This window comes from Molothrus ater, chromosome 7 (genome assembly GCF_012460135.2).
Source record: "Molothrus ater isolate BHLD 08-10-18 breed brown headed cowbird chromosome 7, BPBGC_Mater_1.1, whole genome shotgun sequence".
In the NCBI taxonomy this organism is placed as follows: Eukaryota; Metazoa; Chordata; class Aves; order Passeriformes; family Icteridae; genus Molothrus; species Molothrus ater.
In genome coordinates, this window is record NC_050484.2 from 37,980,413 (window position 1) to 38,002,060 (window position 21,648).

Sequence of the window (21,648 nt, forward strand, 5' to 3'; positions counted from 1 at the left end):
TTGATCTGGATATGCCAGCCTGGAGCAAGGTTATCGCTGCTTTTGGTCTTTACTTCTAAATAGAGAATTTGAAAATTCAGAACAGATGTTAAGAATTTTCTTGGACTTATGCTACAAGATGAACTATTTAAGTATTTTCCTGAAAAATTATCTAAGTGATTGAAAGACATTATTTTTTTTACCAGAGACTGAAATGCACAACAAATTCTCCATGTTTCCAAGCTTCTCACATTGTACTCTTGAGCTCTATTAGAGACATTTACACCACGCACAAGTCTCCATTCTGCAACATCCAACAAAAGATCATTCCAGAACATTTAAGACTTCCAATTCTTGTGTATTCTTTGCAATAGCAGAGAATTTAGTGTGTGAACTTTGATGTTCAGTGATGTTAAGATGTAGTCAGGTGTGCTGAAATGCACTGAACAGAGCTATAAACAGTAAAATACATTTTCTGAGTTTTCATTGTGGCTGCAGAGATCCTAGATCTTGAGTGTGCAGGAGCAGTTTGAGAATTAAAAGAACTGGAATGCAGGGAAGCATTAGGGTGCATTTCTGATGGTACCTGTGTGTACTGCCTGATCCCTCAGTGCTCAGGGCTTGCAGAGAGCAGCCCAGGGCAGGACCTAGGAAACTACAGGATGGGGCTGTGGGCAATGAGGGTTTGGACAGCCTGGGAAAAATGTGGGAGCAGTCTCCTGTTCTGGGTGATGCCTGACTATTCAGCCATGACAGGCAAAATAACTGTGAACCTAATTTTTTTGAGGTATGAAATCTGGCTGCTAGTTTTCCAATAATGAATCAGTTATCTATCCCCAAAGGAGTGGTAGCACAAGTCCAGGGAGTGTTTTGAGTAGTTAAATCCCAGTCTTGTGTAGGGAAGGAAGAGGGTTTTGTATTAACTTCTCCAAACTTCTTACTCACACCAGATTTCAAGGCTCTCACAAAACCTCCTCTTGCTATTTCCTGTTCCTATAAGGTGAAGATGAGAACCTGCCTTGACTTTGTGAGTTCCTGTCCTTAAGCAGCATCCCCAGGCAGAGCTGTGGGGTGGGACGGGGCCCTGCAGAGCTTCTCCTGCTCCCTTACTCTCCTGCGCTGCCACCCGAGCCCACGGCCTGGCAGCAGGGCTGGGAGGGGATGGCAGACTTGTTTATTAGCTCAAGTGTGTACCTAAGGGTTTGTAGGACCAGAGCCAACAGTTATTTAATGTTGGAATCAAGATTAGAAAATCAGTAATTTTGCCAAGAAATGTGTTAATTGAAGGAACATCAGTTGAAACGACTGCCTGTGTGAAAGGGTGTAGGTCTGTGATTACATCTCTTAACACTGAGATAGATGTACATTTAACACTGACACCTTCACTAATAATTAATTTGATTGGTTTTTATCTGGATGTTTTTATTATATACTCAATACTGGGTAGGTTTTCTGTTCCAATGAATTAGTACACCTTCCAGCCAGCTCAGAGGGATGTTTTCTGGACTGGTTTATTACAGAAATCTGCTGCAGAAATTATTCACAATGTTGGGGTGAGAAGAGAGAGAAAACTATGGAAAAGCTAAATTGAGATTGTTTCACTGCTGTATTTTGTACTTCTCTCCTGGAAATCCCAAACAGGATCCCTGCCCAAGCAAGCACTGCCCTGTTACATGCAGGTGGAGACAGTGGGATACATGGACCAACAAGCAGCCCCCTTCTGAGAGAAGGGCATGTGTAACATGAGTTTGTGAGACTAGTCCTTTAGATTGCTTAGCAGATGTTTCTAAATGAAGGAAAGCCTTGATTGGGTAGCTTTATTACTTGATATGCTTGCAAATTTATCAGGTCATTTAGAAACCTGAAACACTGAGTTATAGTTATAGAAAAACTATGGTAAGTGATATAAAAAATCAGATATGACACATGGAATTGTGACATGTATTCTGTGCTTTGGGTTCTTAATGCTTGATTAAAGAGTTAGTTTTCAGAAATAAAACTTTGAAAAAAACAATTTCCATTTTCTAAAACCGTAAAGTTGTGCATTTGACTTTTCAAAATTCTATTATACAACTATTAGACGTTGTTTTTTATTCTGCTTGCTTAATTGCTGTTTAATGGGTTCTGTAGAAATGCCCCTTGAAGCTTTAGTTGTGTGCCCACCTGACAAGCAGCTTGTGATAGGCTCAGTGTGGCAGCCTTTGTATCTGCAAGCTGAAACTAATGAAAATAGTGTTTCAAAAATAGCCAGATATGTCTGGTTATTCATTTGTGGCACCTTGGAAGTCAAGTAGCGTTTAATGCTGCTTTATTTGTCGAGAGTGAGTTCTGTTCCAGTTGCAGTTGACGGAGGTCCCTGCAGACCCACGGGCCCGAGGAATCCCTGCGGGAGCTGCCCTGGGTGATGGTGCAGGGCCGTGCCCTGCCCGGGGTGCCCGACGGCGCTGGGGCAGGAGGGAGGAAACGCTCGCCGTGGGGCAGGAGGGAATGCACACTCACCGTGGGGCAGGAGGGAGGAAACACTCGCCGTGGGGCAGGAGGGAATGCACACTCACCGTGGGGCAGGAGGGAGGGAACGCACACTCAATGTGGGGCAGGAGGGAACACTCAATGTGGGGCAGGAGGGAGTGAACACTCACCATGGGGCAGGAGGGAATGCACGCTCACCGTGGGGCAGGAGGGAACACTCACTGTGGGGCAGGAGGGAATGCATGCTCACCGTGGGGCAGGAGAGAACACTCACTGTGGGGCAGGAGGGAATGCATGCTCACCGTGGGGCAGGAGGGAACACTCACTGTGGGGCAGGAGGGAATGCAAGCTCACTGTGGGGCAGGAGGGAATGCATGCTCACCGTGGGGCAGGAGGGAATGCACGCTCACCATGGGGCAGGAGAGAACACTCACTGTGGGGCAGGAGGGAATGCACGCTCACCGTGGGGCAGGAGAGAACACTCACTGTGGGGCAGGAGGGAATGCACGCTCACCATGGGGCAGGAGAGAACACTCACTGTGGGGCAGGAGGGAATGCATGCTCACCGTGGGGCAGGAGAGAAGACAAGCTCACCGTGGGGCAGGAGGGGAACACTCACTGTGTGCCACGGGGCTTGGCCATGAGGAGGACAGCATGGTGTGGTCCTCACAGTGCCATGTCTGTGTGAGGGGAGACCCACGTCTGTGGGGAGAGAAGGTGAGGGGAGCGCCATGTCTGAGGGGAGAGAAGGCGAGGGGAGCGCCATGTCTGTGGGGAGAGAAGGCAAGGGGAGCGCCATGTCTGAGGGGAGAGAAGGTGAGGGGAGCGCCATGTCTGTGGGGAGAGAAGGCAAGGGGAGCGCCATGTCTGTGGGGAGAGAAGGCAAGGGGAGCGCCATGTCTGAGGGGAGAGAAGGTGAGGGCAGACCCACGTCTGTGGGGAGAGAAGGCGAGGGGAGCGCCATGTCTGTGGGGAGAGAAGGCGAGGGGAGCGCCATGTCTGTGGGGAAGGGAAGAAGGCGAGGGGAGCGCCATGTCTGTGGGGAGAGAAGGCGAGGGGAGCGCCATGTCTGTGGGGAAGGGAAGAAGGCGAGGGGAGCACCATGTCTGTGGGGAGAGAAGGCGAGGGGAGCGCCATGTCTGTGGGGAGAGAAGGCGAGGGGAGCGCCATGTCTGTGGGGAGAGAAGGCAAGGGGAGCGCCATGTCTGTGGGGAGAGAAGGTGAGGGCAGACCCACGTCTGTGGGGAGAGAAGGCGAGGGGAGCGCCATGTCTGTGGGGAGAGAAGGCGAGGGGAGCGCCATGTCTGTGGGGAGAGAAGGCGAGGGGAGCGCCATGTCTGTGGGGAGAGAAGGCAAGGGGAGCGCCATGTCTGTGGGGAGAGAAGGTGAGGGCAGACCCACGTCTGTGGGGAGAGAAGGCGAGGGGAGCGCCATGTCTGTGGGGAGAGAAGGCGAGGGGAGCGCCATGTCTGTGGGGAGAGAAGGCGAGGGGAGCGCCATGTCTGTGGGGAGAGAAGGTGAGGGGAGACCCACGTCTGTGGGGAGAGAAGGCGAGGGAAGCGCCGTGTCTGTGGGGAAGGGAGAAGGCAGTAGAGTGGCTCTTGGTGTGGCTGGGCTAGCATGTTCAGGTGTTCTTGTGCAGTACTGACAGACAGCAGAAACCTTTGTGCAGTTTCTTTTGCCTGTTCCAGAAGATAAGTGTGGTGTAGATGTATGGTAAGAATGGGCTGTTCATACAGGCTCATTTCAGGGTATGTATAGGGCAGCCTCCCTGTGCTTCACCTGCAAAGTGCTGAGGGGAAAAGTCCTGCCATGCTGAGTTGTGCTTCTTCTCTGATGTGTTTGGGAAACAGCTTTTCTTTCTCCATTTGCAGTGGTGGAAACTGGTGGGTGACCAGGCTTCTGCACCACAGGTTGCCCCCAAGACTGCTCCAATCCCTCTCATCACTCATCTCACCTGAGTTTCCCCAAAAACTCTTTGAATCCCTCAGTGGCTGATGTGAAACTGCACATGAACCATGTCACGAGCTCTTTTAGCAGACTGGAACAGAGTGGTTAATAAAGAGCCTGTGCTAGTGCCAGAAGAGGTCATGGGCCTGAGGAGGAGCCGTTCCTCTCACAGCCCATATGCTGCTGTACATAGAGCAGAATGAAACCACTTGTTTTTACACCATCACCTCACCTCTCCATTAGCAGCACAGGGCTCCTCTGACAGCACAGGACTTTGCCTTTGCCTGGGCTCTGCATACAGGGTGAGGGAGAAACCTTGCAAGAGGCCAGTGATCCCAGGAGAGATCCCACCAGGGTCAGCTCAAGTCCCCTTTCAACCCTGTCAGAAACATGCAGCTCTGCAGCACAGGTGTACACTGATCCTGTGCATTGCCCTGTGCTCATTCAGGTGCTCATGGCTGATACAGCTCCACACGGAGGGGTCTCATGGGTCCGTTCCTGGCCTTGGAGCCCATTTGCAGCCTAAGCATCTCCTCACCCTTTGATAATGAATGGAATGGGGAAGGAATCTCTTCCTGTTTGTCTGCCCTAGGAATATTGGGTGAGTTTGTTCTGAAAATCTAAAATGAAATATGGATTACTTCTAACATTAGACCTCACAAGCTTTATTTTCTGAAGGAAATTAAAGCGTGGTATCTGTGTAGCAGCTTTGTGAATGCCACTTACTTGCTGTTTTCAAAGCGTTAAACACACTTCATAACTATTTCTGTAATATTGGTTAATAGTGACTTTGATAATTGAACAAATTAATTGCTCTTTTCCATGGATTGGAGTTCTTAGTGTGCTGCCTCTGTAATAACACAGCTTGGGATTATTGGATGCTAATCCTGTCAGTCCTTTCCACACTATCCATAGCCCGGGGCAATTGCTTTAACTTCAGCATTTTAATTTCCTCTTTTGCAAAAAGAGCATTAGAAGCATTGCTCCCATTAAGCTTTTATTGCCATAATTAGTCTCTTCCATAGTTTGTTCCTGACAGCAGAGCATTCTGCTGTTATGTGTCATTCTTCTGTGCCGAAAACTGCATGTGGTAAACTCGTACTGATCCTGGGTGTGCTTAATAGTTAACACTAGTATTTTTCATGCATCTTGAATTGTGCTAGTTTTATTGACCACCACAAACCAGTATTTTTAAAAATAATCTTGAAGCATCATGCAGCGTGCTTGCTCCTGCCTGACCCTTGAGTTGTGTAGGTGATTCTGGTCTCCATTTGTGAAAGTGAAACACGGTCACACAATATAGATTGAGTAATGCAAAGTTCTCTGCTAATTTAGTTAAGTTTGGAAAACTTCTAGAAAAAAATGAATATAATTCATAATCTTGAAAACTTGGATTTTAAACATCACTGGCTGAAAATGTAAACTATATTAAAATCTTGTTATTGCAGGCAAAATGCCAGCCCCTGAGCAGAGCCCAATGGTGGAGGAGGGGCTGCCGCAGACAGCACAGGAGACATCCACAGGCCCAGGCATGGAACCAGAGACTACTGCCACAACCATTCTGGCTTCTGTAAAGGAACAGGTATCTGCCTCCTTTTCAGCAATTCATCAGTTCAGAGTGTGTGTGGAGCTAACTGCTGTCTCTTACTGCATTGCTGCAGCAGCCATGGCTGTTTGTTTCTGTGCGTGCGACCCAGTGCCGCCATAGTCTATTTCGTGTATCGGTTTTAGAATCTGAATATAAGGGGTTCAGTTACTGCATTAAACAGAAGCATCATTCTGGTATTCTGTATCCCTTGGAATGTCTGCACTGCTGTTATAAGTCAGACTGGAAATGCAGGTTTAGTGGCAAAGAAAGAGAAAAGCTAGTGTAGGTTTGATGCGACGTTAGAATCAGTCCTTGTCAGTCCTGCAAAACCAAGTGTCCAGTGCTTAAGTCCTGCACATACAGATTGGGTATGATTAATTGTACTTTATTTTAAAATGGTCTTTAAACTCTGAGTTTGTTTTCAGTTATCAATACCAAGGTACTAATACATTTTAAATCTGAAGCACATTTATGGCTGTGTATCTAAAGCGATAATTTCTACAGGAAAAATAAAATTGCATTTGCAATCAAATTCAGCCTTAATTTGTAAAAATCATTCAAGTGGAAAATATAGCAGTTCTACAAGGAAACACTCCAGCTAAAGTTTTTGTTTTTTTCTTTTTTAAATTTAAGGAACACAAAGAGAGAAGGGATACTTTGGCTTTCATTGTATCATACTGAGAAATAATATCATCTTTGTTGCCTTTAAACACAAACACAAACTGTAACATCTGAACCTGAGAATAAATCTGCTTTGCTGTCTCTGTTTTGGAACTTCCTTGAAGATGAATCAAAACTTGATTCAAGATGGTAGCTCTGAATGCAAATAATGTAATAGTTCTTATGTTGTCCCATATAAACATTTCTTAAAAGATGAGAATTAGGTTATATCTTCTTGATATCAACATTTTTCACACCCATAATACCATATTGTTAAAAATTTTCCGCAGGATGATGAAATTTGAATCTTAATTTTTGTGCCTAAATTAATAGTTTCAAAAGTAATTTAAGGTGACAATAGCAACCCTAAAATTTCTTAGCAGTGTTACAATTAGTATTCACGTTTGCAGTGTGCATGATATCACTGCCAGAGGCCCTTGCAGTGTGAAAAGTCAGCCAAGAGTTACAGATACCTTCAGTCCCCTCTCTCCAAACAACAGATTCCCTTGTGCCACCTTAGCCTGTCACAAATGGGTTAGGGCTCATTTGCCTGAAGTATGTTGGTGGTGGCTTTAAGGTGGTGCATTTTATGCTGCAGTGTGCAAGGAGTGTACTCACAGTGTGGCTAAGCTGCAGTGGCAGTGTCAGAGCTGGGCTCTCCAGGCAGGGATGCTGTGCCCAGGAGCTGCAGTGGCAGTGTCAGAGCTGGGCTCTCCAGGCAGGGATGCTGTGCCCAGGAGCTGCAGTGTCAGGGGCAGAGCTGGGCTCTCCAGGCAGGGATGCTGTGCCCAGGAGCTGCAGTGTCAGAGCTGGGCTCTCCAGGCAGGGATGCTGTGCCCAGGAGCTGCAGTGTCAGAGCTGGGCTCTCCAGGCAGGGATGCTGTGCCCAGGAGCTGCAGTGGCAGTGTCAGAGCTGGGCTCTCCAGGCAGGGATGCTGTGCCCAGGAGCTGCAGTGACAGAGCTGGGCTCTCCAGGCAGGGATGCTGTGCCCAGGAGCTGCAGTGGCAGGGGCAGAGCTGGGCTCTCCAGGCAGGGATGCTGTGCCCAGGAGCTGCAGTGGCAGTGTCAGAGCTGGGCTCTCCAGGCAGGGATGCTGTGCCCAGGAGCTGCAGTGGCAGGGGCAGAGCTGGGCTCTCCAGGCAGGGATGCTGTGCCCAGGAGCTGCAGTGGCAGTGTCAGAGCTGGGCTCTCCAGGCAGGGATGCTGTGCCCAGGAGCTGCAGTGTCAGAGCTGGGCTCTCCAGGCAGGGATGCTGTGCCCAGGAGCTGCAGTGTCAGGGGCAGAGCTGGGCTCTCCAGGCAGGGATGCCCTGCACAGGAGCTGCAGTGGCAGTGTCAGAGCTGGGCTCTCCAGGCAGGGATGCTGTGCCCAGGAGCTGCAGTGGCAGTGTCAGAGCTGGGCTCTCCAGGCAGGGATGCTGTGCCCAGGAGCTGCAGTGGCAGTGTCAGAGCTGGGCTCTCCAGGCAGGGATGCTGTGCCCAGGAGCTGCAGTGTCAGGGCTGGGCTCTCCAGGCAGGGATGCTGTGCCCAGGAGCTGCAGTGTCAGGGGCAGAGCTGGGCTCTCCAGGCAGGGATGCTGTGCCCAGGAGCTGCAGTGTCAGGGGCAGAGCTGGGCTCTCCAGGCAGGGATGCCCTGCACAGGAGCTGCAGTGGCAGTGTCAGAGCTGGGCTCTCCAGGCAGGGATGCTGTGCCCAGGAGCTGCAGTGGCAGTGTCAGAGCTGGGCTCTCCAGGCAGGGATGCTGTGCCCAGGAGCTGCAGTGGCAGTGTCAGAGCTGGGCTCTCCAGGCAGGGATGCTGTGCCCAGGAGCTGCAGTGGCAGTGTCAGAGCTGGGCTCTCCAGGCAGGGATGCTGTGCCCAGGAGCTGCAGTGTCAGAGCTGGGCTCTCCAGGCAGGGATGCTGTGCCCAGGAGCTGCAGTGTCAGAGCTGGGCTCTCCAGGCAGGGATGCTGTGCCCAGGAGCTGCAGTGTCAGGGGCAGAGCTGGGCTCTCCAGGCAGGGATGCTGTGCCCAGGAGCTGCAGTGTCAGGGGCAGAGCTGGGCTCTCCAGGCAGGGATGCTGTGCCCAGGAGCTGCAGTGTCAGGGGCAGAGCTGGGCTCTCCAGGCAGGGATGCCCTGCACAGGAGCTGCAGTGGCAGTGTCAGAGCTGGGCTCTCCAGGCAGGGATGCTGTGCCCAGGAGCTGCAGTGGCAGTGTCAGAGCTGGGCTCTCCAGGCAGGGATGCTGTGCCCAGGAGCTGCAGTGGCAGTGTCAGAGCTGGGCTCTCCAGGCAGGGATGCTGTGCCCAGGAGCTGCAGTGGCAGTGTCAGAGCTGGGCTCTCCAGGCAGGGATGCTGTGCCCAGGAGCTGCAGTGACAGAGCTGGGCTCTCCAGGCAGGGATGCTGTGCCCAGGAGCTGCAGTGTCAGAGCTGGGCTCTCCAGGCAGGGATGCTGTGCCCAGGAGCTGCAGTGTCAGTGCTGGGCTCTCCAGGCAGGGATGCCCTGCACAGGAGCTGCAGTGGCAGTGTCAGAGCTGGGCTCTCCAGGCAGGGATGCTGTGCCCAGGAGCTGCAGTGACAGAGCTGGGCTCTCCAGGCAGGGATGCTGTGCCCAGGAGCTGCAGTGGCAGGGGCAGAGCTGGGCTCTCCAGGCAGGGATGCTGTGCCCAGGAGCTGCAGTGGCAGGGGCAGAGCTGGGCTCTCCAGGCAGGGATGCTGTGCCCAGGAGCTGCAGTGTCAGGGCTGGGCTCTCCAGGCAGGGATGCTGTGCCCAGGAGCTGCAGTGTCAGGGGCAGAGCTGGGCTCTCCAGGCAGGGATGCCCTGCCCAGGACAGCTCTGTGCTCCAGCTGTACTGGATCCTACCAACTGAGAAGGCAGGGCAGTGCTATCGGGAACAGCTCCAGACATGTGTGTGCACTTAAGGCTTTTGTTAGTGTTTCTTTGCCTGCCCAAGCCATGTTTGTATCTTTTTATTAGTCCTAGAGAAAAAATTATAATGGAATATGTCTTTCTTTTCAAAAGGAGGGTAAAACCTCTTCCTCTTTCCATTTATAAAAAGGCTATTAAATATGTTGCTATTACATAACTAAATTCTGATGAAAGCTAAAAAAAAATTAAATAGTCATTTATCATCCGTGTTGCACAAAATTCAGAATTGGAACCTTACTGTGAAACCTACAGACACATAAAGTGAGTGTGAGGGGAGGAAGATTTAAATTGTCCTTCAGTCTTGGAAGTGATAATATGAAAGAATTAAGAGCTGAACTGCTGCTTTCTGGTATTTTTTCTGTTGATAATAATTAAGGACACTGACATGTTCAACACCCTTCCTGTGTGGCAGAAAGCCCAGAACAGAATATTTTCCAGTGAAGTTCTTCACTTTATTAAGCTTGAACAGAAACTGCTACACTGTTTGCTGTTTCCTTTGGTACAGGAATTGCTGCGAGGTGCAGCAGGTCAGTGTTTGTAAAATAGAGCTGCCACACCCTGACCCAAGTACTTCAGAAACGCTGCAATGGAAACACAATCAAGAAAAGCCTTTATTCTTATTTGCCAATTGGGCAAGATTTTAACTTAATAAAAACTTTTAAAATTACTACAGTAGTTCTAAGATAGATAAATGTATTCAGTGACTTCAAGCTTTCTGCCATAGGCATGAGACAATAGTTTATGATTATATAAAAAGTGGCACCAATTAGCCTTTGACCCCTACAAGCTGCTTCTAAGAAAAGTTCCCATTTGTTTCCATTTGTTTCCTTTTCCTAGGACCTCTAGTTTAAAGCAACTATTTTACCAAATTGGAGTGTGTAGTCTAAACTCTGATCAGTCTCTCATTGAGTCAGGTGTCAGACAGCTGGGTCAATCTCCTTTGGTCATGTTTTAGGAAAGGAACATTTCAATTCACTCATAGCGTTATAAAATAACACAAGCAGAAGAGGTGTAACCTGTGAAGAAATTTAGATCACGATAGCTTTGTGCATTTCTGACAAAGCTCAAGATTTGTTTTAAAGTGAATATGAGCCCAGGTGGGCAAGAAAGCCAAAGGCACCTGGCCCTTGTCAAAACTTGTGTGGCCATCAGGACTAGGGCAGTGCCCTCCCCTGGCTGGCACTGCTGGGACATCTCCAGGTCTGGGGACAGTTTTGGGTCCCTCAATATAAGAAAGACATTGAGGGGCTGGAGTGTGTCCAGGGAAGGGAACAGGCCTGGAGAGTTCCTGAGGGAGCTGAAAGGGGCTCAGCCTGGACAAAAGGAGGCTCAGAGGGCCCTTGTGGCTCTGCACAGCTCCTGCCAGGAGGGCACAGCCGGGGGGATTTGGGATCATCCCAGGGCACAGGGACAGGAGCAGAGGGAACGGCCTCAGGCTGGCCCAGGGCAGCTCAGGGTGGGCACAGCAGGAATTTCCCCATGCAAAGGGGGCTCAGGGATTGCAGCTGCCCAGGGAGGTTTGCAGTGCCCATCCCTGCAGGTGTCCCAGGAATTCTGGAGGTGGCACTCAGGGCTCTGGGCTGGGGACAGGGTGGGCATGGCCACAGCTGGGACTCCATGGGCTGGGAGGGCTTTTCCAGCCCCAGGAATCCTGGGATTCTAATAGACGAATTACTTTTTGAGTGCATGAGAGTCCCAAGACTAATTGTAATGAAGCTGTAAGTAACATATTTTCATATTTTTGTCTTTAGGTAAAATTGATGATGGATTTTGAGTATTTTGGGTTTTTTGTGGTTCTTTTTTTTTTTTTTTTTTTTTTTTTTTTGTTTGGGGAGGGAATTGTTTTCTATGGGTTTGTTTTAGAGGAGAGTTGAGATTTTTTTTTCCCTAAAACATGAATTTCCCTTCTAAAAGGTTACAAGGCTTCCATATTGTCATGGGTAGAAGTATCTTAGGAATTGCTGAAATAAGTTTTAAATAAAAGTAAAACATGTCTATACTTCTGAATCCTGGGGAGTTCTGAATCCTGCATAGACGTTTAGTTGAGTTCTGTAGGGAATCTCTTATGCAAGTTAAAAGTAAATTGAGTATTTTCATACTAAAATAACAATTTATTAGAAATTGTAGGGGCAGGATGGTATTTTGGGGGGCTTGGAATGTAGGGCAGCTAATTGCCAACTGCTCCTTGTAGGTTTGTGAAATCATTGCTATTTTCTGTGTTCAAGCTGTATACTGCTGGATTTGGAATGAGCTGCTGCTGAATTGACAAGATTAAATGGGATCATTTGGAATTTTGAATTTCATGCTTAGCACGTTATTTTTCAGTGGCTGGGCTGAGAAAAGGTCTTGCAGGAAACACCACTCATCAATGTAGTTTTCAAAAGTAACTGGAATATGCTGATTTTAATGTCTTTGCTAAGACAGAAGCACTTGCAGCAGTGGCTGTTTTTTAGTTTGTTCTTTGGTCTAGCTGTTTGTGACACTTAGAGATGGGCAACTCTTCACCTTTTCTTTAGTAAATAGATGACAGAGTAAGAATGACTGGATATGCTTTCAGATGAAAAATACTTGGGTTTCTCTACATGTTTTTCTAGAAGAAAAACATGTTTGTTCAGGACTTCAACAAAATCCTTTCCTTTTGTGTAAGTGCATTGAACTGTATTGTATAAATAGAGAATGTGCACCTCGCTTTTTTCCTTCATTATTGTTTAAGTACAAATTTTTACATTATTTTTGAGATGCTTTTTATAGGGTCTGGGAGCAGGGAGCAAACCTCTGTGTGTTTCAGATGGAAACAGAAGGAAGAATGCATTCTGCCAATTTTTATTGCATGTTAAAACGTCTTTTTAACTGAGAACTATTGATATTAAGTCTTGGAGATTTCTTTACAGTTCAGATATGTAGTGCTGTACATTCAATAGTCTGTGTAGGCATATCACTTCATGGAGATACCTGAAAAGAGACTTACTAAATGAACTTCCAGTAATTGGGCACAAACTTTGGAATTCTGATTTGCATGCATCTAGTGATCAGTTAGGTGATTCATGTGTGGCAGTTCTGAATCGAAGGCAGTACTTTTTGTTGAATGGACTCCCAAGTTTGGCAGGAGTGAAACAAAAATCGTGATCAACATTTTGTGAATGGCTGGAAGAACTGGGGTTTTCTTCCAACTCTCTTAGTGTTGTGTTCAATTGCATAGGTCACTCTTGCCTACTTAATCCTAGAGCTTTGAGGTTTAGAGTTTCTGCTGTTTACCAGCATTTTAGTTTCAGTGAGTCAAGTCTGAGATGTCAGCTTCCTAAAGGTCTTACTCTAGAATAAATTTAATGCCACTGCTGTCTCAGGTGAAATAGCCAGCTCATTTCCTTAATCAAAATTCTCTGTACTCCTTTATCCATATGATGACCCAGAAGTTAATTTTCCTCTCTCCTTTGTACTGTTCGGCTTCAGAGGAGAAATTCCCCTTGAAAAAGAGCCTATCTGGAGCTGTGGGGGCCTCTGCCGTGTGCTGGAGTACTGACACCTTGTGTAGCACCCTTGGTTTAGATTATCAGCTTGCCTGCTCACCCTGGTGCCCAGCTGGCAGAGCAGTACCCTCGGCTCCAGCACTGACTTGAGCTGCCCGAGTGTTGTCACAAAGCTTCCAGAGAGGATGTGTCAGAGGCAGTCCGGGAATGCCTCCAGTGCCATTCTTCCCTCCTGCCACTGGCAACACTAAGCTTTTTATAAAATGCTAAAATTTTGATCTCTCATCAGCTAGAGCAGCACTAAACTGTTGTACCAGACTAGTGAACAATGCATGCATAAAAGTATTAAGGGCTTTAATGGTCTGCTGCTGTTGAATACAGAGTAAGTGTGATCAGCCAGTAATTGTAGCTGTGTCATCTCACATCCTGTAATCTGTGATTCTCTCTACACTGTCCAATTTTTTATCTTTTGTCTTCTGTTTTGGAAGACACTGAGATACTGAAAGCATGCAAATGCAGTTGTGTGCGTGAGTAAACTTAATTTTTACAGAAAATATTAAGATTGCTCTAATATGGTTAGTTTGAAGTATAGGCTTTTTCTGCAATGCATTCTGGTTGAGAATTTAAATATTGGGTCACTACGGTATGACATCCATTTTGGAAAATACAGTATTCAGTGTGGGTTTAAGTAGTGAGTTGCTTGATCTAGCTCTGAATTATGGCAGGTAGGAACAGAGAACTTTGCATAGATGAGTGCAAGAGGTTAATATAAAGGAAGGTATAAATCAGCTTCTGTTTTGTTTGTCCTCTTCTTTGTTGCACATTTGTATCATGAAACTATCCAAAATATTATAACCTTTTCTGTAGCACTGTGTGAACTTTCACAGGTGATGGAAGTTGTGCGGCTCTGCACTGTGTTTACAGTTGAATAAGAAATAGTAAACACAAGGTAAAAATATTCCTCTCAAATGCAGGCTACGCTTTCTTAGATTAGTAACTTGAGCTATTGAAAGGGGCTCAGCTCAATCGTTCAACAGACAACACTTTTGAGATTAGAAAACACTTCATGGTTCAGCTTATAGTTACCTTCATAATGTTTTGTAGACAGTGACATTTGGCATTTGAAGCAAGTTAGCATATCCCAGTGTTACTGGGATGGGAGTGCCAGCCCATCCTAGCCCAGCCTCCTGCTACAGCAGCCACTGAGAGCTGGTCAAGTCAAGAAGCTGCAAGAGATGCCTTTGCTCATTGGAGGCATTGTCTCCCTCTGATGTCCAGCTGCCCAGTCTAGGTCTGGCTGGCCAGGCATGAACCATTCAAAAGGAATCTGTGACTTCTCTTCATTGCTTGTGCAATTGCTACTGATTCTTGCAGAGCTGTCAGTAGAAAACCTTTCACTGGCCACCTGGACCACTGTTTAAAATTGTTTTTCCAGAGGTCCTCAAATCACAACAGGGAGGGAAGGAAGTAATTTTTATTTTTCAGTGTGGTGAATGTAGAGTCCTTATTCTCATCTATGTTACTGAGGGATAAAAGTTCCCCGTTAACATAAATCAAAAAAGTGAATCTGCAACATGGTATCATGATAGGATGCAGATAGAAGGCACAGAATTGCCCCCAAACCCCCTTTTATTATCCAGCGCCTGCAACAGAAGAATGGCAGTCTTCATGGTCAGTTGTGCTAACAGCATTCCCATCACTTACTTGTTTTCAAATATTTGCTGGCAAGAGGCCAGCACAGTGGTGGTTGCTGTCCCTTGCCCTGGAGCCACCAGAGACACTGAGCTTTTACATAGAAGGAAGATTCAGCTGCTGAGATTGGTGTAGCTGGCCTCGCCTTGCAGTGAAATGTCATCCCAAGTGAGGTTCCTGCTGGGCAGAGCTCACCCAGGAAGAGCAGTTTGTCACCTGGTGCGAACACTACAACACCAGCGCAGGGTTTGGCCCCCCTCTGAAAAAGCTGCAGCCTCCAAAAGGAGATGAGACAGCTCTGTGATGTCCTGGGCTCTGGTTTTCACTCACAGCAGCCTGTCTGCCTGCAGTTGGTACAACTGCTTTCCAAAGCAAGCTGCTTTCTTGCCCCATGTGTGTGCACTTCCTCATCTGGAGCTGAAATTGTGCTTAAGGCTTTTATTGTAGTTTCGTATTAAGAATTATGGCCTGTGGCTTTGCAGTGGAATTTTAGGTTATGAACATAAAACCTGCAGTTTGATAAGGTGATTAAGTAGTTGCTGCTAAAGAGGTTTATAGAATTACAGGTTACTTTTTTTTTCCCTCAATGTATGTTGAATAGTTTTGAATAAAAGTAGTTCTGGCTGAGCCAATGTAGTGTGTCTAAGAAGGCTTGTTTGCTCCTTGGGATGCAGTATGGCAGTATGTTCTGTAATTTTGTGTCTGATTTTACTATGTGCTTGCCACATAGATGTTCTGCTGCAAGTGCTAATGAGCTTATTAAGAGTTGTATTTGAGTCCTGCAATGCCATTTTGTCAGTAGCCAGTGCTGTAGGCGTCAGTGTGTTGTGATTTGTGCCCAGGGCAGAGCTCTGTGCAGGGAGCATCCTGTTCAAGAAGTGAGCTCTCCCAGTGCTCCCAGAGAACCTGGAGAGAGAAACAAATTCCAATAGATTCCTGCCAGAACTAGTGTGCTGTCTGATAGATACCCATTGTGGAGGTATGTCCAAAGTGCACTCAGAGTGGTATAAAATTTTGTTATAAGGAGGCATAAACTAGAAAGGTGATTAATTTAGAGCTGGTTAGGAATTAGTTTTCTATAATAATAATAATAATATGATTTAAGGTTAAAGAAAAAAAGTTTTAAAGCCTGAGGTATCCCAGCTGTAAAAAGATGGGAGGTCTAAAACTATCTGTCTTGTATATTTATGCAGGTATTTAAGACATAGCACCTGCTGCAGATCTCAAATTTAAGAAGGTGCATACACAAATCAGCACTCATGGTTTCAAAGTTTGTAAACTGCTGCTTCTTTGGACTCCCAGGCTGGGCATGCCAGAATATACTCAGACTAGAAAACAGAGCTGGATTTTTTTTTCTTACTATACTTGCACTTGCAAAAGCACATTGGATCTTCCTAAGCATCAGCGTGATTTAAAACTGGCAGAGGAGTTGCAGGCCTCTTACCCCTCTGCTGTTCAGTGCACTATGCAGTTTGTGGCTCTCTGGTCAATGCCCAGATAAAGTGAGGATCAATGTAAATAGACAGCGGATGGTGTTGTTCCCAACTCAGCAGTGCAAGTGTCTCTGAAGTGGCCAAATGAGGCTTGGTGGCTTTTTCTCCTATTTCTCCTTATCTCAGTTTTTCTGATAGAATACAAGCGAGTTTTGCTTTTAAATGTAGTTTAAATATTGCTGTGTTGTCCACTTACATCATTCACCTCTTCTACTCTCAAGAAGAATAGAAGTATAGTTCTTCTGTTTTAACTGCCTTTGAATTTTTGTAGTGTGGGGCAAAACCCAGGGATTTTTATTTAAATGGGCAATTTATTACTTGAAATGTTATGCAGCAAGATGTTTTCTAGAATAATGTGTTCATTAATGCCTCTATCTGTAATGGAAAGGGAAATTAATCCAGATTGGTTGAATGGAAGCAATTAATGGCTAGCATGTTTAATTTTATTCATCTAATTAAAAGATCCGTAAATAACAATAGATTCGGATTTGCAGTTTGCATCCATGACATTGCTGTTTAAATATTGGTTTGATAGTTGGAGGAACAGGAAAGATGTCCTGGATGCAAACCCACTTTTTCTTGCCAAAATTGGGGATGTTAAGGTGTTTATTCAGTTTGATTCGGGAGTTATCAGAAATGCTTGGACGTGTCCACAATCGCAGGTATCCTCTGGAAGGGCAGGGGTGGAGAGTGGCTGGTGAAAGGGAAATGGTTCCACCCCATTCCGTGGGGGTGAAGGAGCAGTTTGCAGGAGCTGATATCCCTGGCTCCACACAGCTGCTGGGCAGAACCATAACGTGAGTCACACGCGGGAGAAACCCCATCAGTCATTTGAGCTTTCACAGCAAACGAGTGCTCTGTGCTGCACTTGACCTCTCTAGAAGACTTGCTTGGTGCTTCATCTGATCACTAAATATTGGTGTTCGTCTATTTTTAGATGTTGTACCTAAACTTCAGAGGGTTTACAGTATCAGTTCGAAAAATAATGCAATTGCTCAATAGAACCCTTCTCTGGTCAATAAAAGCTAACTGAGGAGAAAAACACCCTCAATATCCTTTGATGTGACATAGTCTGGGTTTCAGAGAGCTTTAGAAAATGGTTACAGATTTGAGTTACACCTGTCCTGTGCAGCACTGGTATTTCCCACATCACCCTTGCAGTGTTGCATCCCAAAAGCCTCTTAAAAAGGCTGAAGAATTTTGGTACCCTTGACCAAGAAATATAAAAAAAGCTGAACTCAGAAAAGGTGAAATAGCACATCTCTACACTCACACAGTTTGAAGTTATAAATCTTAAGGTTTCCAACTACTGTCAGAATGTAGAATAACTTAGGATTTGAAGGTTTGTGATTGGAAAGGTTAGGATATTTTCCGGTTTCCTTGTTTATAGGTTAAATTGAAGACTGACTTTATAGGCACTGATTTTGTTAGACTGTGGTAATGTAAGAAGACACAAAAATTTTAATTGTAGGAGTAATAAAACCCAAGAATGCTTAAACATGTTTTTCTTTCTGTAACAGGTGATAAATCAATATTTGCATGAATCACTGATTTAAAGACCCATTTAATTTCCACTTTTGTAGTTTATTCACCTAAGGAAGAGTCAAAACACACAGCTGTGATGAATCAGTGATTGTTTCAGAGTTAATCCACACCCATTTTTAACATCAAGAATGCTTTTCTTTTTATTTTGAAATTTCAGGAGCTTCAATTTCAAAGACTTACCAGAGAACTGGAAGTGGAAAGGCAAATTGTGGCTAATCAGCTAGAGAGATGTAGGCTTGGAGCAGAGTCACCAAGTATCGCCAGCACAAGGTACAGGTCCTGATGACTTTACTTTCATTTGTCCCAGGAATTAAAGGCTTTTTAGTGGTGCTGATGTCCTCTATACATATATTTTCACTGATAGCTATTCACCTCTATTAATATCTGAAGGATTAAAAAAATGCAGATTTGCTGTAAAGAGTTATGGGACAGTTTCAAGAGGCCTCTGTAATGATTAGTGTATTCCAGACATGTTCTGAATTCACACCTGGAGAATTAGTGGTTTCCAGGGTCACCTGGAAACAGCCAGCAAGTCCCAGGACTACCTGTTTTTGGTGGCAGTGCTGGTTAATTTGTTTTGGGGGGGAGCATAGGATTGCTTAGGCTCCCGGTACAGGGTCTGGCAGAGTGGGTAGAAGAATCAGTTATATCGGTGAATTCAAGAAAATAGCTGTTAGAAAAGTTGAAGACTGAAAACTACCTCACTTACTTAAAATATTTGTGAAAATGTCTGCTTACCTGTCTCAAGAAGAAAAGCAATATACTGGGTTTTGTGGTGTCCGGTGGCTTGTAAGGGGTAATACAAGTTTATGGAGTTTGGCACATGGCATTTTATTAGAGAAATCCCCAATACTAAGAGTTTAAAGTTACACTGAGTTTTCCATATAGTGCCCGTAGCTGTAAGTGCGTTGTTGGCGCGGGTTCCCAAGTGGAAGCCAAAGGACGAGCGAAGCAGCGCAGGCAGCCCGCAGGGTACGCGAGTGTGGCTGGCAGCCCCGCGGGCAGCGCGCCAGGAGCCGCCCTTTGCTGCTGCCGCCTCCCGGCACAGATGGATGCCAACGTGGGGCGGAGCCACCCGGGCAGCTGAAACACTGCACCGATATGTGTGAAGTACATGCATTTTTAACACAGTTATATTTTTAGCTTTTTACAGCTTTTCACCATTTTATAAATATTTAATAAATAGTACTTAATTTTTTCATCTGTTGCCTTTTCTTGATGACAGCAGCAGTATAGCCAAGCAGGAGGGTAGGCGATGGAAATCACTGCTTTTCTCTCAAGTGGTGCTGTTTAAATCAGAATCACTTTTCACCTTATGGAGTACTTGCAGAGATAGTAGGCTTAAACTGTTTCATGTCATGCAAAACCTTGAGAGATGCACTGGGAATTGACCTCTCCAATCTAGGAACTGGAGATCATAATTGTGTTTACATCATTTTTTAAAAAATAGCACACTGCTTAACAAAATCAGAAGTCTGCAATTTCCCTAAGTGTCAGTGTTGTTTCTGAAGGCCTGTTGTGCTGTGCACAGGTGTGGGCTGAGACCTATCTGGGACCTCCACCAGCCCCTTCTGCCTTAGCAGGCTGGCAGAGCTGCTTCACTGAGAGAGATGCTGGCCCCTGTTCTAACCTGGAAATTCAAAGCTGGAAAGTGTTTGCAAGCTGCCACATGAAAATGTAAAGCAATGCTGGTGATCCTTAGTGTGTTTTGTTTCTAAATGTTTTCATGCAAAACCTTTTCCATTTATTAGATTTTTACTTTTTCCAGATTGGCAGCTGGTTCAATTTTATATCTCATATAGCTTTGAACTAAAGCAGTGAAATGGCAAGGAAAAGGTGTGAAATTAAGAAAGGGGCAAAACCAAAAAACAAGCAAACAACAAAAAATCAAATTAGTCAAAACCTCAAACAAAAAAACCCAAACAAAGCAATCCAAATCCTTAAAAATACAAGTGAGGAAAAACATCAAAAGGGTAAAAAAAAAAAAAAAGGCATAAATGGATTTCAGTACATTTTGTATGCATTCTCCTTCTCCAGTTACCAAATATTTGTGTTACTGTCATATTTGTCTCTATCTTCTCTAATTGTAAACTGAACATCATGCCAAGCTGTTATGATATTTCTGATAGAGGACAATTTCTGCATTTCTACTCTACTGACCTAATTCTTTTTCAAGGATAGTAGTGGGCTAAATTAACATTTTCCAAAGTTCAGTTTGCCACGTGTGGGCTCTCTTTGGATCTATTACATGCTGCTGTCAGGAAGAGACAGCATTGTGACTAATTTCAGCAACAGCTTGGCATGGGCCCTGCAGTGTGTCACCACAGAGGCTTTTAAACACCGGGATGAAACACTGGAGTTACTGCTCAAAGCTGACAGATTTGCTGTTTTCCAAATATTGCTTCTGCTAGGTGACAAAATCAGGTGCTGATATCAGTAGGTGATGTATGCTAGACTTGTTCCAAAATCATTTAATAAGAGTCAAGTTAAATGCTTAACCAGTTGAAGTGTCAATGAAGCAGCTTTCCTCCTGTGACCCACAGTCAGAGCAGCCTTTTTCATTCCTACGTTCTGTACCTGTAGAGGAAATTCAAGTAGTCAGGTATGTTGGGCAGGGATGTGCTCTGGGTTATAACTTGTGTGTGTGACAATAAAGTATATGTGTGTATTCAGTGTGTGTTACCATTGCCAGCAACACAGAGCCATGTTCCCCCAGGGTAAGGAATTGAGTTTCCAAAAAGTCTCAAGAGCAGAGCAAAAGGGCAAGAGTGGAAAATTTGGTATTCAGGTAGCATGAGAATTCTGGGGCCAGAGGTTGACTTACAGACGCCTGTAGTCTGCATTGGAATTCTCCTTTTACTTGAAGTCTCATTGTAACTAGTTCAGTTTGTGCTAGCATGTGTCTTTAGCACTCTTTTGTGCAAATATTTTGTTTCCAAAAAGGCTTCTAAATGGTTGTTTCGTTTTACAAAAGAAGTATCTCATGCTGTTCATGTGGCTGAGCTAGTTTTTTGTAATCGGTAGCTGTGGTAGAAGGAAGTAAATTAAAGGTCATTTAGAAATTGCTACATCTTCCCCAAAATCACAGTCTCATGCTGATATTTAGACACAATCAAATCTGATGGACTTGCCTGTTTTTCCTTTGAAAAGCTTTTTATTTGGAAAACAGTAGCTTATAATCACTGCAAAAATGATGTATTATTCAAAGTTTGATATTTTATATTTAGAGTGAGGAAATACATTTTCCCATAAAAATATTTAGACTAATGTTAGTAACACGTGAATGAATTCTGCATTTGCCTGCATCAGTACTACTGTGAGCACAGGAAAGCACATGTCTCGGTGGAAGGACAAAAGGGTGAAGATAGTTTGATAAAAAATCAGTACTGGAAAAATGCAGGACAAGGTTTGGTTTTACACTGATATCAGACACCTGCTTGGCCTGTGCAGTAGTTGGCTCTGAAGGCATCTTGCTAGCCTGGACAGTGTGGCATCTGTCACCTCCTCACTCTCAGAGTTGTAGCTGTGTGTGTCAGGTGCTTTGACTTGTTCTGTACAAAGGATCAGAAATCTCTCTGGAAAACTGGAAACTGAAAAAACGGTGAAAAAACGAACAGAAACAAACCTACAATTTTTGAACTGCTCTACATGTAGAAACCAGATGCCGTGGAGTGGCGATCCCCAAAGCTCCTTTGCTGGACCCTGCCACGAGCAGTGCCCGCTGCTGTGTGAGCAGAGCGGCGCTGGGGGCGCTCAGGTGTGTGCGGGCTGTGCGCGCTGGTGGCGCAGTGCTGCTGGTGACACGCGCTGCTGTGGGCTGCCACTGACAGCAAAACACCTTAAACAGGAACTGGTGTCACAGCTTGTCCTCTCACCTGTCCTGTTGCACACAGGA

General features: G+C 45.6%; 1 protein-coding gene across 7 annotated transcripts in view; it reads left to right on the forward strand.

Moving 5' to 3' along the window:
* Positions 1–21,648, forward strand: part of PKP4 (plakophilin 4) — a 69,014-nt gene that overhangs the window by 22,138 nt on the left and 25,228 nt on the right. For 5 of the 7 annotated variants that reach the window (XM_054515390.1, XM_054515391.1, XM_054515394.1 and 2 more), the window contains exons 1-3: positions 4,908–4,999; positions 5,847–5,980; positions 17,911–18,023. In XM_054515390.1, coding sequence (XP_054371365.1) covers positions 5,852–5,980; positions 17,911–18,023 — 242 coding nt within the window. In that variant the 5' untranslated portion in view covers positions 4,908–4,999; positions 5,847–5,851. Of the gene's footprint in view, positions 1–4,907; positions 5,000–5,846; positions 5,981–17,910; positions 18,024–21,648 lie in introns of those variants that run through there. The other 2 variants (XM_054515395.1, XM_054515396.1) reach the window with 2 other exon arrangements.